The 24395-nt window shown below is 36.6% G+C and overlaps 1 protein-coding gene across 1 annotated transcript in view; it reads right to left on the bottom strand.

The window, feature by feature from the left end:
* The window catches only part of DNAH8 (dynein axonemal heavy chain 8), a 327131-nt gene that overhangs the window by 294093 nt on the left and 8643 nt on the right, over positions 1 to 24395 (bottom strand). The window contains exons 5-11 of the mRNA XM_068557934.1: positions 21512 to 21596; positions 15578 to 15729; positions 14642 to 14831; positions 13974 to 14137; positions 7581 to 7757; positions 5457 to 5570; positions 1707 to 1814 (exon numbers count right to left, since the gene is read on the bottom strand). Coding sequence (XP_068414035.1) covers positions 1707 to 1814; positions 5457 to 5570; positions 7581 to 7757; positions 13974 to 14137; positions 14642 to 14831; positions 15578 to 15729; positions 21512 to 21596 — 990 coding nt within the window. The remainder of the gene's footprint in view (positions 1 to 1706; positions 1815 to 5456; positions 5571 to 7580; positions 7758 to 13973; positions 14138 to 14641; positions 14832 to 15577; positions 15730 to 21511; positions 21597 to 24395) is intronic.

Raw genomic sequence — 24395 nt, 5'->3', positions numbered from 1 at the left:
AGGTATGAGTGTGGACCACAGTCTTCGAGAAGTGTGGCCTAGGTAGCTACTGCACCCCCAGGAGGACATATCAGAGAAAAAACTATTCCCACTCCCCTCCCAACAGTAAGTTATGCTCCTTACGCACAAGAGACAGACAAAATAAACAGAACAGGGAGGCAAATCAGGAGTCTCAAACACAAAGATGGGCAGACAACCAAGAATCACCAAGCAATTGAAGAAAACAAACATGGTAACAGAAGCATTAAATTCAACAAAGAGAGAAAGTACAGAAAAGATATATGTAAAATCTTTTAAAATATCTTTTATTAACTAAGTTTATAAGAAAGATATGAGAGGATTTTTACATCATGAAAGAAAACAACTAAAGAACTCGGAAATTAAAATTTTTTTTGATGCACCGACCAGCAATTGAGACATAAATGAACAGTCAATGAGTGAGCTGAAAGGTCAAAGGACAAAGATGGACCAAAAAAAAAAAAAAAAAAAGTTAAGGAACATGGATTTTAGATTCAAGGGGAGAGAATAAATTGAATAGGTGGATAAGAAATAATCAGAGGTAAACAGAAAAACTTCCCAGGAATGAAGAGAGAGGAACGTCTTGGGAATGAAACAACCCAGCAAGTATAGAACAAGATAAATGTAAAAAGAACCACATCACTTTGAAATTTTAGGAGTTCAAGAATGAAGAAAAAATCCTAAAACTTCCTGGGAGAATAAAATAGGTTTCCCACAAAGGAAAAACAATCAGATTAGCATCAAATTTCTTATCAACAATTGTATATAGTATACAACAGTATGTTCACAGTTCCAGGAAAAAATTAAATTGAACTTAAGAATCTCACACTAACGTTGGAGTGCTAAGACAAAATGAAGTGATTTTCAGACATGCAGGAATTCAGCGGGTTCACCACAGAACTACTGAAGAATTTTTTTCAGCAAAAGAAATAATAAATCCAAGGCAGAGGAAGATGTGGAAATCAGAAAACAGAGTTGATCAAAAAAGCTAGCAATACTTAGATTTTAGTCTGATCACTTGTTGATTCATAACATTGAAAACACAGTAACAATAATACTGAACTAGAAATCTCAATGTGGAACATGTAGCAAGGAGGAAGACAAGTGACAGGGAAGAATCCTAAGGTTCTTGCCTTGCTTGGGCATAGACAATGATTAAATCTATTCTTTGACCTAAAAGAAAGTTGAAATGTGACTGTTATGTTCTGCTTGAATCATTTATAAGTAAATTCTACTCCTGTGTTTCTTGGATGATTTTTCCAATTATTTAAAATAATTAATCATATGGCACTAAATGGGAAGATTTTACATAAACCACCATGTGGGTGGGAGTAGCTAAAGAAGCATTATTTTTCCCTTGATCGTTATGTAGCGTCCTTCTTTGTTTCTTGTAACAGTCTAGGCACAATTCTTAGCTCTTATGCAAAACTATTTGGAACAAATAAATTAGAAAATCATCAGTTACTTTTAAACAAAAACCTGGGGGTTTACCTCTGACAAACAAAATGCCCCCCTTCAATTAAGTACAACTGATTCCAGGCATGCCTTTCTTTTCTTTTCCACGAAGTATGAAAATCCAGAACTCTGAGAGGCACCCAAAGTTCCCAATTCCCTTCCCTGGCTCAGACGGAAAGCATTGTTAACTTTTTCACAGGGTTACAATGTGATTTCTTCCCTTGGAAACTTACCTTGATAAACAGTGAGGTCATTCTCTCCGAAGTATTATAATACCTCGACACACTGTGAATCATTTTGATGGCATTTATCAAATTTTGTATTCCATGTGCCATGGAAACCTAAAATTGAAATATATTAAGCATCCATTTATATTTTTAATAATCCATATCCTATAATATTCAAAACTCTAAACATACATAAAACAGTGTAACATTTTAATCTTAAAAGTCAAATTTTACTAAAAGCAATGTGGTATCCTTGACTGGATACTGAAACAGAGAAAGGACATGAGTTTTGACAAATGTACCAAGGTAATGCAAGATGTTAACAAGAGAAATTAGATGAAAAGAATTCTGTACTATCACTGCAACTTTTCTGTACATGTAAACTTAAAATTTTATTTAAAGATAAAATTTTGGAGGTGAAGGTGATTTTAAGTATTAATAGCTTAACTTGCTCTTTTTAAGGATGAAGAAACTGATATCTTAAAGGGTAAAGTGACTAATGTATGGCCAGAAAGCTAATTAGAAACAGAGACCAGACTAGAACTCACTTCCTCATTATTCAACTCAATTCACCTTTCAGCAAACCTACTAAGTACCACGAAGTTCTGAGAATATTGGGAGAATTCCAAATATAAGGAAACTATCCTGGAGGAGGTCAAGGCAGGGTGGAAATGACACACACAAAGAAGTGAAACAAGTAGAACAGCCTAGAGCCATCAAGTAGAACAGCATAGAGCAAGCAGAGCAAGTGCATCCGAGATATCAAACTATTGCTAATGTATATTGAATGATTACTATGCGCCAGGCACAAGGTAAGAGTTTCACATATTATCTTAATTTATGTTGACAATGACCATTTTTTTAAATATTTACTTATTTATTTGGTTGCACTGGGTCTTAGTTGCAGCATGTGAACTCTTAGTTGCAGCATGCATGTGGGATCTAGTTCCCTGACCAGGCATCGAACCCCAGCCCCCTGCATTGGGAGCGTGGAGTCTTATCCACTGCACTACCAGGGAAGTCCCAACAATGACCATTTAAGGTAGGTTTGATTTCATCAGATCTAAAACATCACTGATTCTACTGAGGAAGGGAAAAAAATGCTCAAGATGGGGAGTCTAACTCCTACAAAAAAACTAAGCCACCAAACTATGCATGAAATTAACAAGCCATGGAGAAAAAGACAGGAACAAAGTCTACCTGTCCCAATCCTGCTCCTTGGGGAGGGATAGAAAATAAAATATCTTGAGAATCTGTTCCACAAGCTGGTGCTCACTCACTGTAGTCTGAATTCACACCCATGGTACCAAAAACAAAACAAACATTAGTTCTTTCCTTCCCCCACAAGGAAAGAACTAATAATCTCAGATGGTGTCAAGTCACGTTCACAATGATTCATAAAAACTGACTGACTGTAAGTTGTGCTCTGAATACAGAGATGTTAAAATGTGAAAAAAAAAGAGTCTTAGAATCTATAAAATAAAGGGTTAAGATTATTCCCATTTTGCAAATGAGAAAATACAGATGCAGAGAAGTTAAGTACCTTGTCCAAGGTCCTAGAGCTGTAGCATAACCACAGCTATGTGCCTGAGATTTTGAGATCCTGCTTTTAACCTTGATGTAAATCATAAATCACTATGGAAGAACAACAGAAGGTCAATGGCATTCCCACCCTCAAGGAGCTAGCCTTTTAATTGCTAGGACAATTTAAAATATATAAAAAGATTTTTAAATAGTGGTGGAATAAATAAGCCAGGAAGAACAACTACTGATGAGTGTACTATATGTCCTAGGTATGAGGTGTAACCATGACATAATGAAATCAATTTTATGTGGCTTATGGAAATTAGTATCGTCACTCTGTAGTTAACCCTGTATGTCAGAATTCATATTGTATGTGTTATCTGTAGACCAAAAAGATTCTAATAAAAATATGTCTAGAAGGAGTCCCTTCCACCCTCAATAAGGCAACTCTACAAAGAATGAAAAAGGCTTGGGGACAGTATCAAATGGGCCCACCGGGGAAATGCCCTTCATCTGAATTTTAAACATCATTATTTATAATAGTAGCTCCTTGAGTGCACAGTTCTTATCTATACATAGTGTTTGGACATTTTATGCATAAAATATATTAGTTGATATGCCTACAGCACAATACCAAGATGATAAAATGAAACATGAAACACAAAAGTCATAAAATTTTATCAACAAGAAATGGAAGCATGAGTCCTCTACACTTTTCCTGCTCAACTGACAGTTACAAACTAAACAGCAACTTCTGGTTTATTTTAAGGAGAATAAAGAAAATGAGAAAAAAAGAATTTTTGAAACTACAGAAATAGTTGGTATATGAGGGGGAAGAAATTATAAGACTTAATACTAACAGTACTTCTCTAATTTCAAAAGATAATGTTAGAAACATTCCTACATCAGAGAATGTAAAAAGCTCAATGATAACAATAATAATAAAGTACATGCATCGCTAGAGGAATTGAACAAAGTTTTTAAAATTACTAGGATGAAAAGAACTAAAACCAAAACTAAAAGATTTGAAAATTATATGAATTTAAATAAGTCTTTTGAATCAAGAAGTTGAAATCAGTATACCTTAAAATTTATAGCTCTTGGTAACAGCAAAAAGCATTATATCTTTCTTCCAAGTTTACTTTTTATAGTGAAAAGCTTTAAATATATTTAAAAAGTACAGAGATGTTATAATATTCATATACATTCTCTTTTTTGCATGTTTATTTATACAATTTTTAAAGGATATGTATTCTTTATTATGTTGAGGTACATTCCTTCTATACTCAATTTATTGAGAGCTTTTATCATGAAAGGATGTTGTATTTTGTCAAATGCTTTTTCTGCATCTATTGAAATAATCATATGATTTTTATCTTTCATTCTATTAATGTGGTGTATCACATTTATCCATTTGCATATGTTGAACCATCTTTGCATCCCAGGAATAAATCCCCCTTGATCTTAGTGTGTGATCCTTTTAATGTGCCGTGGAATTTGGTCTGCCACTGTTTTGTTGAGAATTTCTGCATCTACATTCATCAGGAATATTGACCTGTAATTTTATTTTCTTGAGGTGTTTTTATCTGGCTTTGGTATCAGCGTAATGCTAGTTGGGCACTTTCTCTTGCTCACTCTTGGGTCACTCACTCTAGGGGAAGCGAGTTGTCCTGTGCAAAGGTCCATGTGGTGTGCAATAGAAGTGGACCCTCTCCAGTCAGCCTCCCCTTCAGAAGAGACCACATCCCAAGACAGCAGCTTGACTGCAGCCTCATGAGAGACCCTGAAGCAGAGGTACTCAGCTATGCCGTCCCTGAATTCCTGACCTACAAAAACTGTGATATAATAAATGCTTATTGTTTTAAGCCACTCGGTTCTGGGGTAATTTGTTATGAAGCAATGAATAACTAATATATCTGTCTTGCTCAATTCACAAATGAGGTCATAGTTATGATAATGCTATATATTTAAATGTAGGTTAAAATAATAAATATAGTTTATAATTCATTACAGATATATAATAGGAAAAGATATCTTTTAAATAACTTTTCTGCAATATGTTTTTCCCAATACACACATATTAAATTGATTTTATGCGCTAATTTTTATTTTATTTTATTTTTTTAACATCTTTATTGGAGTATAATTGCTTTACAATGGTGTGTTAGTTTCTGCTTTATAACAAAGTGTATGCGTTAATCTTTTAAACTACACTTTAAAAAGAATACTTACTAGGTCATAGTTATAGAGAGGCTGACATACTTTTTCTAGAGTGTACAAATATCTGACATTATCTTTTGACTCATTTGCTGTATCTGTGATTCTTGCATCCAAATCACGCCAATTCTAAGAAAAGAAAGTATAAGAGTCATATGAAACATCCAAATATATCACTGTGCTAAGGTTTCATCATGAAATTCAAGCTGTCTTCCCTAATCATACATATACTAAAAGAGTAGATACTTAAATGTGATTGATATATCTTTTTCTTAGATTATTTAAGACTTAAAGTTATTATAAAAACCTTAAGTGACTTACTAAAGCTGAAGACTCATTCTGTTTGTAATTAACATTCTGTCTGTTGGCTTAAACCAGACCTGCTTCTACCTGGAGTGACTTTTCTAGGTTAGAAAAGTGACATTACATTATTCTGGGTCTTCAGGAAAGAAAATATTCCCATCAGCAAAGTGTACTTTTCATATCCAGCAATAATGCACAGAGATGCTCAGGGACCATGGCGGTTTGCCTCATCCACCATATATAACAATTGATTAATAGCCATAGTAATAAAGGACTACTAGAATCAGAACAAAACAATATCTGAAACTTTCTGAATGAGGGAAAGATATAAACAAACAATTCACAGGAGAATAAATGCAAATAGCAAATAAACTTTAAAAGATGCTCAACTTCATTATTAATAAGGAAAAGGCAAAATACAACAAGCCACTTTCCACATGTTGGACAGGCAAACAAAAATTTTTAACTGATAATAAGTATTAACAAAGTTGTGGAGTATACACCCTAGGGAAATACTTGCTTGTAGGCACGCAGAGGCTTTAACTGTAGTAATGTTTGTGAACACATAGAAAAGGAACAATTTTCCTCAAAAAGTTAAACACAGAGTTACCATTTGAGCCAGAAATTCCACTCCCAGGTATATACAAGAAAAATGACAACATATGTCCACACAAGAACTTGTACAAGAATGTTCACAGCAGCATTATTCATAATAGCCAAAAAGTAGAGATAATGCAAATATCCATAAACTGATAAACAAAATGTGGTGTTATCTATAAAATGGAATATTATTCAGCTGCGAAAAGGAATAATTACTGATACATACTACAACATGGATAAACCTTGAAAACATTATGCCAAGTGAAAGAAACCAGTAACAAAAGACCACATATTATATGATTCCATTTATATGAAATGTCCAAAACAAGCAACTCTATAGAGATAAAAAGTGGATTGGTGGTTACTTAGGGCTAGAATGAGGGGAAGGAGACAGATGGAGATGCGAGGTGATAGCTAAAGAGTACAGGGTTTCTTTTTGAGGTGATAAAATGTTCTAAAATTGATTGTGGTGATGGTTGCACAACTCTGTGAATGTACTAAAAACCACTGAATTTTGCTCCTTAAATGGCAGAAATGAGTAATATGTGAATTATATCTCAAGATTGTTGAAAAAAAGAAAGGGAACAATTTGTCTAAAAACAAGAAAATGATTAAATAAAACCTGATGCATTAACATTATGGAAAACGAAAGAGCCTGATCTGATAGGTATAACTCTCCAAGATATGCTGTTGGGGGGACCAGGGAGTTAAAGAAAAATAGAGTATGATGCCATGTAATTTTAAAAATTTAGAAACACAAAACAAATATATATATATATATATATATATTTTTTTTTTTTTTTTAAGGAAGAAACAGAAAAGGACCTGGAGAGAATCAAGCTCAACTGTTAATAAATATGACCTCTAGGAAAGGAGATGGAATAGTGGGGATGAGATGTAAGATAGAGGACATTTTTGCTTTTGACTTTCTATATAGTTCTCTAATTCAATAAGCCTCTATTGATTTACAATTTCAAAAACAATTTAAAAATAAATAGCAATCACCCTATAGTAGTACTGTCAAAATTGGTGTGTGAAATATTGAGAAATAAATTTTCATTTCTATACTCCCTTTTCCTCTTCTGGAAGTAACGATGGTACATGAGAAAGCCTTACTCAAAGTTTTAACACTTCTAAATACATGATGCGAAGTATATGATGCAAAGAAGCAGTTCAAGAAGGGTAATTTTCCAGTTCGTTGTTCTGAAGTAAACTTTAAAATACAAGGTCTTTTACCTTTAAGAGTTTGGAATGTGCAACATTAAGCACATTTATAACAGCTTTACAACTTGGCCCTTTAATCTGTTCAATGATATAATTGAATTTGGCTGACATGCGTTTCCAGTGTTCCAATTCAGTGAGAGGACCTGAGTCATCAGCTTCTTTTCTCATCTGCTCACTCTCAATAAGTACCTGCAATCAGAAAAGTTCACAGAGTATAGAAACGTTACTTTCTTCTTTTAGAACCTCATTATTTGCACCTTTTCAAAGAAAGTTAAAAGTAACATTCAACACTGAATAGTATTAAGAACTCTCAGCAAACTAAGACTAGAAGAGAATTTCTTTACCATGATAATTATACCTGCCAAAGGTCTGCAGCAAACATCATACTTTTTTTTATAGGTATATTATAATTTTTTAAACATCTTTATGGGAGTATAAATGCTTTACAATGGTGTGTTAGTTTCTGCTGTATAACAAAGTGAATCAGCTATACATATACATATATCCCTATATCTCCTCCCTCTTGTGTCTCCCTCCCACCCTCCCTATCCCACCCCTCTAGGTGGTCACAAAGCACCGAGCTGAGCTCCCTGTGCTATGTGGCTGCTTCCCACTAGCTATTTTACATTTGGTAGTGTATATATACATGCCACTCTCTCACTTCGTCCCAGCTTACCCTGCCCCCTTCCCGTGTCCTCAAGTCCATTCTCTATGTCGGCGTCTTTATTCCTGTCCTGACCTTAGGTTCTTCAGAACCTTTTTTCTTTTTTAGATTCCACATATATGTGTTAGCATACGGTATTTGTTTTTCTCTTTCTGACTTACTTCACTCTGTATGACAGACTCTAGGTCCATCCACCTCACTATAAATAACTCAGTTTCGTTTCTTTTTATGGCTGGGTAATATTCCATTGTATATATGTATCACATCTTCTTTATCCATTCATCTGTCGATGGACACTTAGGTTGCTTCCATGTCCTGGCTATTGTAAACAGAGCTACAATGAACATTGTGGTACATGACTATTTTTGAATTATGGTTTTCTCAGGGTATATGCCCAGTAGTGGGATTGCTGGGTCGTATGGTAGTTCTATTTTTAGTTTTTTTAAGGAACCTCCATACTGTTCTCCACAGTGGCTGTATCAATTTACATTCCCACCAACAGTGCAAGAGGGTACCCTTTTCTCCACACCCTCTCCAGCATTTATTGTTTGTAGATTTTTTGATGATGGCCATTCTGACTGGTGTGAGGTGATACCTCATTGTAGTTTTGATTTGCATTTCTCTAATGATTAGTGATGTTGAGCATCCTTTCATGTGTTTGTTGGCAATCTGTATATCTTCTTGGGAGAAATGTCTATTTAGGTCTTCTGCCCATTTTTGGATTGGGTTGTTTGTTTTTTTGATATTGAGCTGCATGAGCTGCTTGTAAATTTTGGAGATTAATCCTTTGTCAGTTGCTGCATTTGCAAATATTTTCTCCCATTCTGAGGATTGTCTTTTCATCTTGTTTATGGTTTCCTTTGCTGTGCAAAAGCTTTTAAGTTTCATTACGTCCCATTTGCTTATTTTTGTTTTTATTTCCATTTCTCTAGGAGATGGGTCAAAAAGGATTTTGCTGTGATTTAAAACATCATACTTAAAAATGAAATTTTAGAAAATACCACTTTAAAACCAAAGACAATACAATTTTGCCACTATCACCACCCACTTCTATTCAACCTGGTCATGGAGATCATAGAACAAGATAAGGAAAGTAAACAAAAGGTATAAGAATTGGAAATAAAAAAACAATGGCATTATCACGGAGGGAATGGTTGGCCACATTTTAAAAATTCAAGAATATCTAACAACAAACTTTTACAATTAATAAAAGTGAATAATTCAGTAAGGTTTTGGGCTGTATATGTAAATATCAGTAGCATTTCTTTACAAGCCATCTAGCAATCTGAAAATGTAATTTCTAAAATGATAGTATTTGCTATAACAAATAATAACAATTAAGATATCTAGAGATTAACAAAAAATGTGCAAGACCTTTTTGGAGAAAATTAGAAAACTTACTTTCAGCACACAAAAGAAGACCTAAATAAGTGGAGAAATATACCACGTTCATGGATGGAAAAATTCAACAATATAAAGATGGAAATTTTCTCTAAATTAATGAAATGAAATTTATTTCATTCAATGAAATTTCCAATCAAAATCTCAACAAGGTTTTCTTTTCATGATACTTAACAAACTAGTCTTAAAATTAATTTGGAAGAACAATCAACCAGAAATAATCAATGCAATTTTGAAGAAAAATAATGAAAGGGACTTGCCATACCAAACGTTAATTTAGTAAAAAGCAACATAAATTAAAGCAGTATGGTATGAGTGCAAAAAACAAATAAGTAGACAGGTGGGATAGATAAAGGGGTCTAGAAACTTGATAGATATTACAAATTTGCTGGTAAAGAATGGACTACTAAATACACTTCTGAGACAATTGGCTAACCATATCGAAAAAGACAAAATTAGATTCCTACCTCACATTATACACACACAAAAATAATTCCAGATAGATTAAAAACCTAAATGTTAAGAACAAAATGGTAAAACATTTAAAGAAAATATAGGAGATGGGGGTAAAACTATAAAGAAAAGCATGGAACTGAACATCATAATTGCCAAGAAAATGGTTACCACTAGGGAGAAGAAAAGGGAGTTAAAATTGGGAAGAAAAATGCATGGAGATTGCAAGGTGCTGGTAATGTTCTATTTCTTGTGCAAAAGTTACACAGGTGTTAATTTTACAATAATTTGTTTATTTTATTTTTATTCATTTGTTGTTCATTTCTGTATATTTCAGTATTTAAAATAAATAAATAATTTAGGAGAATATCTTCACAACACTGGAGTAGGAAAGTGTTTCCAAAATACAAAAAGCACAAAGCTTCTAGTCACTGGAGGTAGCTGAATTGAGGCTGGATTGCCATTTTTAACTAATATATTTACAGTAAAATGTAAAACTTCCACATGACTAAAGACACCCATACCAAATGAAAATTCAGGACAGAATGGGGACCAACAAAAGATTAACAGCCGGAAAATATTATTCAAACTCCAACAATTCAGTTAAGATATCATCAAGCAATCTGAAAGAAAACTAGGTAAAGGATATGAACAGGCAATTCAACAAGGAGGAAATCTAAATAGCCATTAAACGTGCACAGCCTCAACAGTGTTCAGGGTAATGCAAAATAAATCAAGATACCATTTCACATCCAACATACTGGCATCCATTAAAAATCCAACAGTCCCAAGTGTAACGAAAGATATGAAGACATGGGAACTCCCATTTACTTCTGTAAAAAAATATAAGTTAAGATAACCACTATTTGGAGGGCTTTGTAGTACCCAATAAAAAATCCATACTACTTCTCTCAGCCATTCCCTGGGAAACTCTTGAACATGTGCAAACGAGACCGGAATAAAGATATTCACTGAAGATGTATTATTATTGTTTGTAACAGGAAAAAAAGTAGAAACAACTGCTTTCTGAGGGAATAGGTGAGTTCTCTACCTCCTTAAACAGAGGATACTAGACATAATTTGAATGTCTCCTAAATGTCTGGAAATCAACAGAATAAACGGATTCTTTCATAGAGGAATACCAGACAATAGTTAAGTGAATGAATTAAATTTACTTGTACCAACATGGATGAAAGAGAATGTTAAATAAGAAAAAAAAAACTGTAAAAGGATACCATTTATGTAAAGATTTTAAACACAAATATATATTCTGTATTTTCATATATATAATTTATTTATATATAATATAAAGCTTATAAATATGCAAATGCAATAAAAGTATAAAACTTTCAGGGGAATGGAGGAGACAATAACATCAGAATGGTGGTAATATACAGGGAGGGAGAGGAAAGGGTTGGAGGATTTATTGAAAATAAGAGATCTGAAGCAAAAATAGCAAATGGTTAGTATCTTTTTAACCTCAGTGGTACTTACAGGGGTGTTTCTTATTTTCTGTACCTTTTTTATGCTTATAACTTTTCATAACTACAATCGTGATGGAATTAAGAATACAAACGAGGCAAAATACACAGTTGATTTTTCAAACCTATGAAGCCTCTCTCTTTAATCCATGAAATGCTTTTAATTTTTTTTTTTTTTTTTTTTTTTTTAGGGTATGCTTTTAATTTTAACCATGGTTTATGGAACTCTTTCCTAATCTTATTATAAGTTTCTCCACCTCCTTAAATAGAGGATACTAGACATAATTTAAACTTTTCTTAGTGGCTGAAAGTCTATATAATTTGAATCACTGAATTAAAGAATGAAAATGGACCTTAAAATTAACTAAATCAAGCAATACTTTTGATGTTTAATTCCTGCTATAACATTATTCATAGATGATAATCCAAGCTCAAATAGGATACTTTCAGGGATACAAAACATTCCATTTTTGGCGGGGGGGGGGGAATTCTGTGAGAAAGTGATCCTAATAAAATCTCCCTCCTTATAACCATCACACTCTGCTCTTAATTCTGCCTGTTAGGGCCATTACAGTACAAGTTTAAGTCCACATGAAATACCATCAAATATTTGAAGACATCACGTCACTCCTAGGTCCCCTTCTTTTCCCAGGTCAAACATGTCCATGTACTTCCTTTGAATGACATTGTTCATATCCTTGGCCAAGTTTTCTCTGAAATGCCCGTTTCTTAATGATTTATAGACGTTCTTTACATATTATGGATACTAACTCTGTTACATATGCTGATAATATTTTCTCCCAGAAGGTCAGTTATCTTCTAATGTTGCTTACAGTGATTTCTGCCATATGGATCTTACTTTAATTTTTTTATATAGTCACATATGTCAGGTTTTTCTTTCATGGCTTCTGGGTTTTGTATCTTAATAAGATATTAATATAGTTCTACATTATGTTCTGATTCAAGTATATTTTTTGTTCTATTTTTCACATTACTTTTTTAAGGCTGGATTCGTTCACTCAACATGTTTTTGAGATTCATCCATGTTGTTGCATGTATCTCTTTTTTTAGTTTTAGCTTTCATATTTATGTCTATGATCCATCTTGAATTAATTTTTGTGTATGACAAGAGGTCAAGGTTTATTTTAGATGTAATTTTTTTAAAGAAGTCTCCCATTTCTTGCACTGATTCTGCTTAACTGGAGACCATTTGCTACAATTGCCCAACATGATTTTCCTTTTTTTTTTTTTTTTTTTTTTAGCTGCGCGGCTTACAGGATTGTGGGATCTTAGTTCCTAGTTCCCCAACCAAGGATTGAACCCGTGCCCTCAGGAGTGAAAGCGCAGAGTCCTAATCACTGGACCACCAGGGAATTCCCCCCAACTTTTCTTATTTCAAGTTGCCTAATCTTCTTATGTTAAGCTATTTCTTTTGCTTGCTCATTTTTATAAAAGAAGATCTATTTTGATTGATCATGATAATTGGAGGAGATCTCCTCAGCCACTGTGTAGGACACAGCTTGAATTCCACAATGGCTTACAACTCCCTCTTCCTATGCCTACTGGCATAGTAGGCAGCTGCAGGAGTCCTTGGTGGACAATCACCACCAAGTCCTCCAATTTTTCCACTCCAACTACACCTCCCTCCTTCTAACAGTTCTAAGAGAGGTAAAATCGGAAATGCTTTTCTCTAACTCTTGCTTGCTCAAGATTTTTCTCCCCTAGTCCTCATTCAACTGAAGATTTTCTTCTCCAGTTTCACTGTCCTGTGCTCATGAACTAGAGATCTGTGAGTTGGCTTCTAGAGTCCTCTTTCTGTTTAGAGCAATTACCTAATATTTGGTTGTGGGCAACGTTTGTAGTGTAAGTTGGCACCTCTCAGAATGTTGACATATACCCTGTTCCTATCACTGCTTTTCTTACTGTCAGAGAAAATGTATTTGGCCAGAGAGCTGCAGACTTGCCACTGCAGTACTGATAGGAATGAGCCTAGTTTGAACCTCTCTGTCAACACAGACAATTCCATTGATCAACCAAGAGGCATTTATTAAGTGTCTAGCATTGTGGCTATAGTCTCTTCACTGTGTACTTTTCCTCTCTCTCTAATGAAGAGCATAAACAATACATAAGATATTGGAGATAAATGCTGGCTATTTCTGTTTCTTCATTGTTCCATTCTTAAGCCATAATGTTATGGTTTCCCCCTTAAAGTGGGAAATATCTTAAAGTTGATATTAAGTGGTCCAAAGAGAACAATGATTTTGCACTAGAATCAAAAATAGGCTGAATTTCATAGTAGAATCTGGAAGGCTCCTCTTCCCTTTACTTTTAGGGACAAAATGCAGTGACTAGGACACAGATAAGAACTATGACTCATATCTGGTGAAATCACTCAGGTCAGCTCACCTGTTCAATCTGTCTGTACCATATCATCAGCACGTCCTCTAGCTGACGAACAGTTTCTGAATTGCTCGCTGCGAGTGTCACTTCTTCAAAGGTATGCAGTTTGGAAAAATCAACATTGCCTATCTTCTTTAACTTAACTGTTCCCTCAATACTTATTCTAGCACCTAAAAGGGAAAAAATAATATTGACAAGAGGTGTTTAATGTCAATGTGTTAAATGCCAATGTGTGGTTTCAAGCTGTAATTACTAAAATGTTAGAGATCTAACACTTTATAGAAATATAATTCTAGTTGATCATTAGATTGTGACTATGATTTATTAATAAAATTGCATATTTTAACAATATGAAATAATATAATTTATATTTTTAAAAGTTCATAATAATGTATATATTTTTAAATATGGTAAAAATTTTCTCAAATAATATAGGAAGAGAATCCTCCTTCTACAATGGGAGATATAAAAGAAAATGTATCTTACGCCTTCAGAGATCCATGGAAAGAGAAGTTCTAATGATTTGATATCTTATCTCTAGGTCTCATAATTACTTTGATTAACATCTTCTTTTAAGATGGAAATGTTTTCTCTAATGCTTATTTTTAATAACATATCTTATAGTTAATTTGCTCATTTGTAGTAACTGATTAAACATTAAATATTATACTTACCATCTAAAAATGAAAGGTATCTGTTGATGGTTTCAGTGAAAATGTGTTTTTCAGATTCTCCTTGCTGGGACTGGTTTAAAGCACCCCAATTATTTGTCGCAAGAATAGCTGGTAGAAATATATTTGCCAGCATATTCCTAATCCCAACTAGGAGTCCTTCTGATACATCCAGAAAAGTAAATAGCACTTCCTAAAAGGGTAGTGTTCAAATGTTATTTTACATGCTGATCCCATTAAAGAACTGAAAATCATAACCTATTTTACATTACAATAAGTATAGACAATATATCTTATAAACTATTAGGAAAACTTAAGTGGTGAATATTAAGGTTCTAAAATCAACAAACTTTTATTCTGCCCGCATTTAACCATTCACATACTTGCTCATCAAGTAAACACTTTCCCTGGTGCTTTAATTTCTGCATAGGGAAGGAGATATGGCCTGGAGTCCATACACTGTGAGGGAAAAGAAACTGAGCCTCCTACATAAAGAAAGTTCTAGGTGGACAGTTGCCCTGTCCATGAAAAGGGACGAGAAAAACTCTGTCAGTTGAGGTAAAAAGCAATGAAACTAGCCCTCTGCCCAGAAATTTGGATGGAAAAAACATTGGTCAAAGGGTACAAACTTCCAGTTATAAGATGAATAAGTTCTGGGGATCTAACGTACAGCATGGTGACTGTAGTTAACGATACTGTATTGTATACTTAAAAGTTGCCAAAGGAGTAGATCTTAAATGTCATTACCAAAAAAGAAAAAAAAAAGGTAATTATGTGAGGCAATGGAGGTGTTAGCTAATGCTATGGTGGTAATCATTGCACAATGTGTTAAATCAATTCTTTGTATACCTTAAACTTACATAATGTTATATGTCAATTATATCTCAATAAAGCTGGCAAAAATGCTTAAGCATATATTTGAAAAAAATGTAAACATACTTCATGAATATTTTTAGTATTTATAGGGACATCATTGCGACAGCGAACAAAAACTACACACACTCCTTTTAGTTTCTCTGGGGCTGCGTTGTCTATATACAATCTCATCATTTTTGCCCCCTTGCTTGCTCCAGCAATAGTTCGACCACATTCTGAAAACAAAAGTCAAGAACTTAGCATACGATCACACGACCGATCAAATGTGATAAATTACTGTGGATCTTACACCCTTGTTCCTTGCTTTACTTTAAGAAGTTTTCAATATCATTATGGAATAAAATTTTTTGTCTACAAAAAGATGTAATTGCAAATCTTAAATTGCAGCCTCCTTGGGTGCCTTTCACTGAGTTCTGCACTTTGCTCCTTTTGGCCTGGCCTCAGGCAGGACTTTCATGCAAACCCTTCTCTTATCCCATTCTCAACCCTTTGCCTCCTTAATCCTTGCTAATCTTTCGTATCTCAGCCAAAATGCCACCTCTCAGGTAAACTTTCACTGACTCCCCCAAGAAGATCCTGTCCCCCACTAAATACACTCATAGCACCCAACTTATATTAAATCCTTCCTTGAATTAATTTCAATGAAAATGTATCATTAGAAATCTTTCTTCGATGTTTAAAAACTATTAAAAACATGCGAATTCTGTTAGATAGCTGGCTGCAATATTTTTTTTCTTTATTTTAAAAAAAATTTTTTTTGGCTGCGTCGGGTCTTAGTTGCGGCACACAGGATCTTCGTTGAGGCACGTGGGATCTTTTCTTTGCGGCGTGTGGGCTTCTCTCTAGTTGTGGTCTGAGGGTTTTCTCTCTCTAGTTGTGGCATGCGGGCTCCAGAGCACGTGGGCTCTGTAGTTTGCAGCACGCAGGCTCTCTCACTGAGGCATGTGAGCTCAGTGATTGTGGCATGTGGGCTTTGTTGTGGGATCTTAGTTCCCCCACCAGGGATCAAACCCGCATTCCCTGCATTGGAAGGTGGGCTCTTTACCACTGGTACCACCAGGGAAGTCCCTGGTTGCAATATTAATAAGCAAAAAATCAACAGTCTTCCTGTTCACAACCATAACCAATTTGAAATATGATCTAAGAAAATTTTACATCCCTATCACAAAACCATAAACACCTTTTGTCTGCCCAGCCCTCCTTCCTTTGGGTTTGGGGAATTTCTCCCATCCTGTGATTCTGGAGGACACCAGTCTCAGAGCCCTGCAGGGGTACACATGTGAAAACTATAGTAATTAGACTCTCTGCAAGACTGTAAATCTTGAATGCAGAGACACAAAGATAAAAAGGGATCTGAGCAAGGTCAATCTACTGATGAATCCAAAGAAACTGCCCTGAAATCCATGGAAATGCTCTATTCCTATTTTTCCCAAGGCCTGATTGTTCAGTTAGTTCTAAATTTTGTGAACTACCCCAATGTTTTAATTTTTTTGCTTACCTAAGCCAGAGTCTGCATCTTGCTTGCAGCCAAAGAACCCTGAGACATGATATGCAGCAATGTAGAGCTCAAATGCTCATTCATGGAGGTTGGCAGAATTACCTTTACCCTTAATATTCTCCCTTTTTTCCTTGAAAAGTGAACCTGAATTTGTTCCATTTAGCAATCTGTACATTCTTAGGGAGACAACTGCTTTCTCAGCCTCCCTAGCCCCTCGGGTAGTCACGTGACATAAGAAGCTTGGGCTTTCCTGATAAAGGGGAGAGGTGTGACTAGTAGGTCCCTTTCCTACATGATGAAAACCTGTACATAATGTCTAGAGCTTCATCTTGCAACCATGTGGAACAAATATGAACACAAAGCAATGTGTTAAGAATGGCAGAATAGGGGACTTGCCTGGTGGCACAGTGGTTAAGAATCCATCTGCCAATGCAGGGGACACCGGTTCGATCCCTGGTCTGGGAAGATCCCACATGCCGTGGAGCAAATAAGCCATGTGCCACATCTGAGCCTGCGCTCTAGAGCCGGTGCTCTAAAGCAAGAGAAGCCACCGCAGTGAGAAGCCCGTGCACCACAACAAAAAGTAGCTCATGCTCGCGGCAACTAGAGAAAAGCCCGCACACAGCAACAAAGACCCAATGCAGCCAAATAAATAAATTAATTGAATTAAAAAAAAAAAGAATGGCAGAACAGAAATAAAATAAGAATCTGGGTTTCTGATGGCGTTACTGAGCACTTGAACCACTGCTAGCCACTGCCTACCCAGTTATGAGAGAAAAATAGACTCCTTATTTCTTTAAGCTACTATTAGGATTTCCATTTCTCACAACTGAACATATTCCTGGCTTCTAAAAATCCAAATGCAGCTACACTATAGAATACTATACAGCATCTTTTAAATTAGATAAATCTACATTTAATAACATAAAAAATGTCTAGGTTATACTGTCAAGTCCAAAAAGTAAGTCAAGAATAAAACATGTTATATGATCATATTTTTAAAATGATAATAAGTGTCTACATGTTAGCACATGCATATAAGAAAGACATGTAGAGGAATACTTACCAAGCTGATAAATGTATTATTTTTGGAAATAGCAAAAATAATAATTAAAAGTGTGTCTACCCTTTCTTCTGGCAGTTCTCCTGAGAATTCTTCCTAAAAAGTCTTCCTAATCCACGTAAAATTAGCTTCAATGATATTCATTGAGGCATTGTTTAAAGGAGAAAAAAGTTGTGAGCAACCTAAATTCTAATAATAAGTTTTGAACCTGATAGTTGTATCAGCCTAATGAAGTACAATGCAACTGTTTAAAATTTAATTGTGGAAATGTATCAGTGGCATGGAGAAGACAATATTATCAATTTTTAAAAGCTACCATAGAATAATATATAGAGTTGGATCCCATTTTTATAAAGCATCTATAAATTGGTTTTAGTTCAATTAAACTGAAAAAAAAAAAAAGGAAGCATATCTTGGGTGACATGGTCCCCAAACAGGAAATGCAATCTTTTTGAAAATAATTAAGAGAAGGCTGAACTAACTCTCATGGATACTGAGTTCCTTTTTCTTTCTGAGACTGGACTATAATCTTGGAGGACAAGACTTTTTTTAGGGAGTGAGGCAAAGTTTACATGGCACTTGCCCTGAGCCCAGCATACACCACGGTCCTCCCAATCCCATGAAGTGAGTTCCATCACTGTTCCCATTTTACAGATGAGAAAACCAAGGCCTGGAGAGGTGAAATAACTTTCCCAGTGTGACCCAGCGAGTAAAGAGTGGAACTTGTCTTCACCACCTCACTTCTGACCCTCTCCAGAACCGACCTTTAAACCAGTGTGTCAAACAGTGTCTATCTGTGATTCCCTCCTCCCTGCAGGCCCAGGGGTCTGCACACCATCAATGGAGGGTGTGATAAGCTCTGCATTTTAAGAAAACAACATCTGGTCTGGGATACTCTCACCCATATACCAGGACACACAGGATAACCTGTGTAGAAGAAATGGAAAGTTTCACACTGTTGACACTGACTTGAAATCCACCCTGAGCTCCAAAGTTTGGACCAAGGCTATTTAGAAAGATAATTGTTAGGGCAGAGGGGTCTTAGAATCCAGCAGGGCACTGAGTATGGGGAAAGTGGCTTCCTTCTCAGTCCCACCTTGGCCCCTTACACTCTCATCCAGTACCCGCCTACTCCCCATCAAGCTTTGCCTCCTCAGGACCCACAGGGCTGGTGGTCTGAGTAACAAGGCATAGGCATAGGCGCTGTCTGGAGGAACAAGTCATTGGGCTGCTGAAGTTTGCAGTGACCAGCACGATCCCAGGAGGGGCAGCAGTTTGTAGTTACTTGGTCACTCTTCCAGCTGAAGAATGCACGTCCCCCTTCTCATCTGTCTTGTACTTTCATAAATTTTGACAAAGAATGACCCAAAGCACCAGAGTGGGTACAAGGTCAGCAAACCACAAAGCATTCCCAGCCTCCAGCACATTTGGAATAAGTGAGATGCTGCTTGTGAGCCATAAAAGAGGTGATTACTTTCCTGGTTAAAGGCAGCAAGAATGCCGTAGGCTGTGGAAAGGTGGAGGCACAGAGAGCCCATCTCAAACTTACCTTGTCATCCAGAAGCATCTTGGGGAGCTCTGTCTGTCTGGTGTTGTAATCTTGGCACAAAAGGAATATTCTCACTAGCTCTACATTCTTGTTTTGGCCCAATATGTTTGAAAATGACACTTTTTTTTTTTTTCTGCTGAAAGCTTGAGAGTTTCATTATTATTATTTATACTATACTCTTCCAAAGAAGGTTTGAGGCAATATACAATAACAATAAATGCTATGGACTGAATGTGTCCCCCCAAATATATATATGTATAGCAATATATATATATATATATACTGCAAAATAGGATCCAACTCTACATATTATATATGCAACTCTGGATGTCAAGGAGTCAATGAACTGTGAATATGTCTTAGACTTGCAGCAATACTTATAATTTGGGTTGTTAAAAACATCTAAATTAGTGATCAGAAGATAAAACTAGCAGAAGATAAAACTATATACATAGTGGTATATATACTGTGTGTATATATATATGTACATACCTCATACATACTGTACATATACATATCAAAATACATAGAGAGAGGGAAATACACACACACACACACACACACACACACATATATACCAAAGAAGTTACAGAAGGATACTCATCAAGGAGTTAACTTGATTATTCCAAGTGAGTGGGAATCTGGGTGGTAGTTTTAATTTTTCTTCTAATTGTAGTTATTTTCTCACCTTTCTATATTTTCAGCTATTGTTTTAATTTGTAATGAATTATGAAAATTTGGACCTTACAGTAATGTCCCAGCATAAGAATTGTGAGAGACAGAAGATCAATAGAGCAGACATAGTCACTAATCATGAATCTACATATTTTGTTGGTGAAGAAAGACTTATATATATTAAACAATTAGATGAAAACAGAAGAACATGATCAAGTGGTGTATTTTACAATGCAAACTTCAAGAGACAGGCGTTTGGAGGATAGTGATGGATGTGGTTTGGAACACTCTGGGAAGGCTCTGAAGTAAAGAGAATGCCTGAGGCGATCCGGAAGAGGGGTAGGATTTGGCTGGGTGGAGACACTTAGGGGGTGGAGAAAAGGGCACGGAAATGACTGGTGTGGACAGACAACCATGAAGACTGGCTTAGAGAGAGCAGCAAGTTCATGTTTGGCAGAATAGGAGATCAGACTAAATAAGTACTGTGTGTCCAGGTTATGACAGGCCTTAGTGGAATAAATGAAGAGTTTGGACTCAATCCAACAGCAGGACAATGAAAGATTTACTTGGCAGGAATAAGTAGTATGGATTTCAGAGAGGAAATCTGGTAACAGAGATACTGGTTTTCAATCTGGAATACTGGGGCAGGCATGAGATAGGAGCCTAGCTTAAAGGCAGCAGAGGAGGAAAGCAAGAAAGAACCAACAGAGGGGACACGGTAAAATCAACAAGATTTATAAGATAAGTAGTCTAAAACCAAAGGATGATCCGTGTACCTAGTTATTAAGACAAAAGTTTAATGACCTGGTAAAGTATCAGTTCTTTTTGGAATAACGTGAAAAGTAGGGAAAGCCAGATATTCCACTGCCAGCTGCAGCAAACACAAGATGCTGACCCAGGACCACAGGGAGTGACTGCTGTGCTTTCGGGTGGTTTCATGACTATTTCTAGTCATCTGACAACACGTGTACAAAATGGCTCTGCCTGTTTCAAGGAAAAGGCAATTAAATTCTAGTGAAAATGTGTATTCGCAGGAGAGGTCAATGACTTCTATAAGGATGCTTTCTTCTTCAATCATTATAGCAATCTTGTAAGCTCCTGGTAAATTTTCTTTATAAATATAGGATCATCTATGTATAAGAGAAAAGATATGCTGCACTTTAACATTCATTCATGAATAGCTGGCATGTTACCATTGCAAAACATCCTTACCAAGACCAGGTACATCTCCTTCCTGGTACAAAAACTTCAATGTCTTACAACCATCTTTCATAAAAAAAAGAGTAAATGCTTCCAGCTGTTAAACAAAAGAGAAAATGATAATCAATAAAATGAGTAAGAAACTATAATCAAATGAACCAAGCCCTGTGCTAGGCATTTTACATATCTTAGTCCTCATAGTTTTGTAAATAAAGAAAATGAGGCTAAAAGAGTTTATTCAAGGTACACAGAAGCAGGTACATCAGAGGCAGGATTAGAATCCGAACTAATTTAACTCCAAAATTATCATGGAATATAGGGTGAATTCTATTTCCAAACCTACATTACTGATCTACATATATAAGTGGGCCTCCACTTACCTAACCCTGCCTCACAGCATCTTATAGGGGTAAATAGGTGAGTCCAGCTGGAGGTAAACATAAAGAATTATTAAGAGAAACTACTCTTTTTTTTTTGGTTGCACTGGGTGTCTTGCAGGATCTTAGTTCCCTGACCAGGGATTGAACCTGCGCCCTTGGCAGTGAAAGCACGGAGTCCTAACCACTGGACCGCCAGGGAATTCCCAAGAGAAACTATTCTTAAAAGTTGGTTTGTGGAACAGTGAAACTTGCCTTATTAACTGTTTTGTTTGACCAGTTATTTGAGTAATTATATTTTCAGCAATTATAATTTGACCTATATTGTAGCCAAACTAATATAAAAACAAATTAATATAATGTCTTCCACTTTTATGAGCATGAATTTAATTACTTATGAGTCAGTATAATTATCTTAGTAAGTAGATATCTAGGTCACGTAAACAAAAACTCTCACACATCATTAGGGAAACACAAGTTTACTGACCTCCCTTCACCTAGTCCCACTGATTTCATACATAAGTGTCTCTCTTGGGCAGTGGGTTTCTCTTCACTTACTGACCAATTCCTGTAGGAAGTATCTCAGGTCTGGCAAAGCCTCTCACCCTTGGACAATGGTTCTCAAACTTTTGTGTGCATCAGAGAAGCAACTAGGGGACGTCTTAAGAATACAGAATGCTGGGCCTGAGGATTTGCATTTCTAAAAGGTTCCAGGCGATGCTGCTGGTGGTCCTGGGACCACGTTTGGGAACCACCACCCTGGGAGATGAAATGGAGCCACGGAGATGCGCAAAATTCTAGCCCTTCATCTTCTACTCTCCATCTCACACGTAAACTTGGCTCTCTTGCATAATTACCACCTAAAAGGTACAGAAGCTGTCAGCATAGCTATTCTTGCCCAGTTCCACACTTTCATGCTGTATGTGACTGCTATGACCCATCAGCTTTGAATGCATCCAAACTCTCAAAAGTAGACCACATGACTGTGATAAAAAAAAATCTCAATATCAAGTGTAATGAATTCTTGTTTATTAGACATGTTGTACTCCTGAGGCCAGCAGAGTGAAAACCGTCATGGGCCGTAATCATGACTGCGGTTAAAAATTCACTTATAATATGTAATATTTTACAAATACTTCATCTGAGCTTCACCACAACCTTGCACTAGGTAAGGCGGCATCATTATGCCCCTCTTGCAGAAAAGAAAATTAAAGCTAAAAAGAATTTGAGGGGACTTCCCTGGTGGCACAGTGGTTAAGAATCTGCCTGCCAATGCAGGGGACACGGGTTCGAGCCCTGGTCCAGGAAGACCCCACATGCCATGGAGCAACTAAGCCCGTGCGCCACAACTATTGAGCCTGTGCTCTAGAGCCCGCGAGCCACAACCACTGAGCCCACGTGCCACAACTACTGAAGTCCGCATGCCTAGAGCCTGTGTTCCGCAACAAGAGAAGCCACTGCAATGAGAAGCCCGCGCACCACAACAAAGAGTGACCCACGCTCGCCGCAACTAGAGAAAGCCCACGCAGCAACGAAGACCCAATGCAGCCAAAAATAAATAAATAAATAAATAAATAAATAAATAAATAAATAAATAAAAAAGAATTTGAGGACTTCCCTGGTGGTCCAGTGGTTAAGACTCTGCGCTTCCACTGCAGGGGGCACAGGTTCAATCCCTGGTCAGGGAACTAAGATCCCATGTGCTGTGCAGCCCAGCCAAAATAATAATAATAATAATAAATTAAAAATAAATAAAAATAAAAAGAATTTGAGTGAAGGACCCAAAGACACATAACCACAAGTGCAGAACCTGGAACTCCAGATCTGCTCTCTTTCCACAGAACTGTGCTGCTGCTGTCTTGACTTTGGAAAACACTAAGCCAGGAAAGTAATGTCTGTGACTATCATGAGCAGCGCTGAATGAAAGTAGCAGGAACACACGAAGTAGCAAAGGCTTGAATGCCAATGCCGCAGAAACCTCTGTATTGGTTAGGGTCCTGGCAAGCAAAGGAGTCATAACAAAGAGGTTCTGAAGAAACCTTATAATAAAGAGGCTACTTCCAGAGGCCAGAGCAGGGTGAGGGAAGCTGTGGCACTAGCAGCAACACAGGACTAGCAACAGAGGAAAACCAGTACCACCTCAACGCCTGGAAGGGAGGGCGCTGGGGGGAATGGGGTAGCGGGAAGCAGGCTGAGAGCTGGAGCTGGGGGAAAGGGACTGCTCGGGAGGACACTGGCAGAAACGTAGCCAAGTGGGGAGGGATCAGGCTTCTTTCTCTTCCGCCCGCCAATCTCCTGCTGGTGGCTCCCAGAAGCCGAGCCACGTGGAGACCAGAGGATGAGGGAGCCCATGTGGTAGAATCAGGAGAGGTCAGCCTTCCAGGCCACAGAGCAGGGTGGAGCACAGTCGGGAATGGATCTGAAGGCAAACAAAATAACCACCACATCTTCTGTTGTCTACCCTTTTGCGGAGCCTTTAACGAACTGTTTTCACTCTGGATTGTGCAACAGGCCTCACA

This window comes from Eschrichtius robustus, chromosome 12 (genome assembly GCF_028021215.1).
Source record: "Eschrichtius robustus isolate mEscRob2 chromosome 12, mEscRob2.pri, whole genome shotgun sequence".
In the NCBI taxonomy this organism is placed as follows: domain Eukaryota; kingdom Metazoa; phylum Chordata; class Mammalia; order Artiodactyla; family Eschrichtiidae; genus Eschrichtius; species Eschrichtius robustus.
This window is presented reverse-complemented; position numbering and strand designations above follow the sequence as displayed.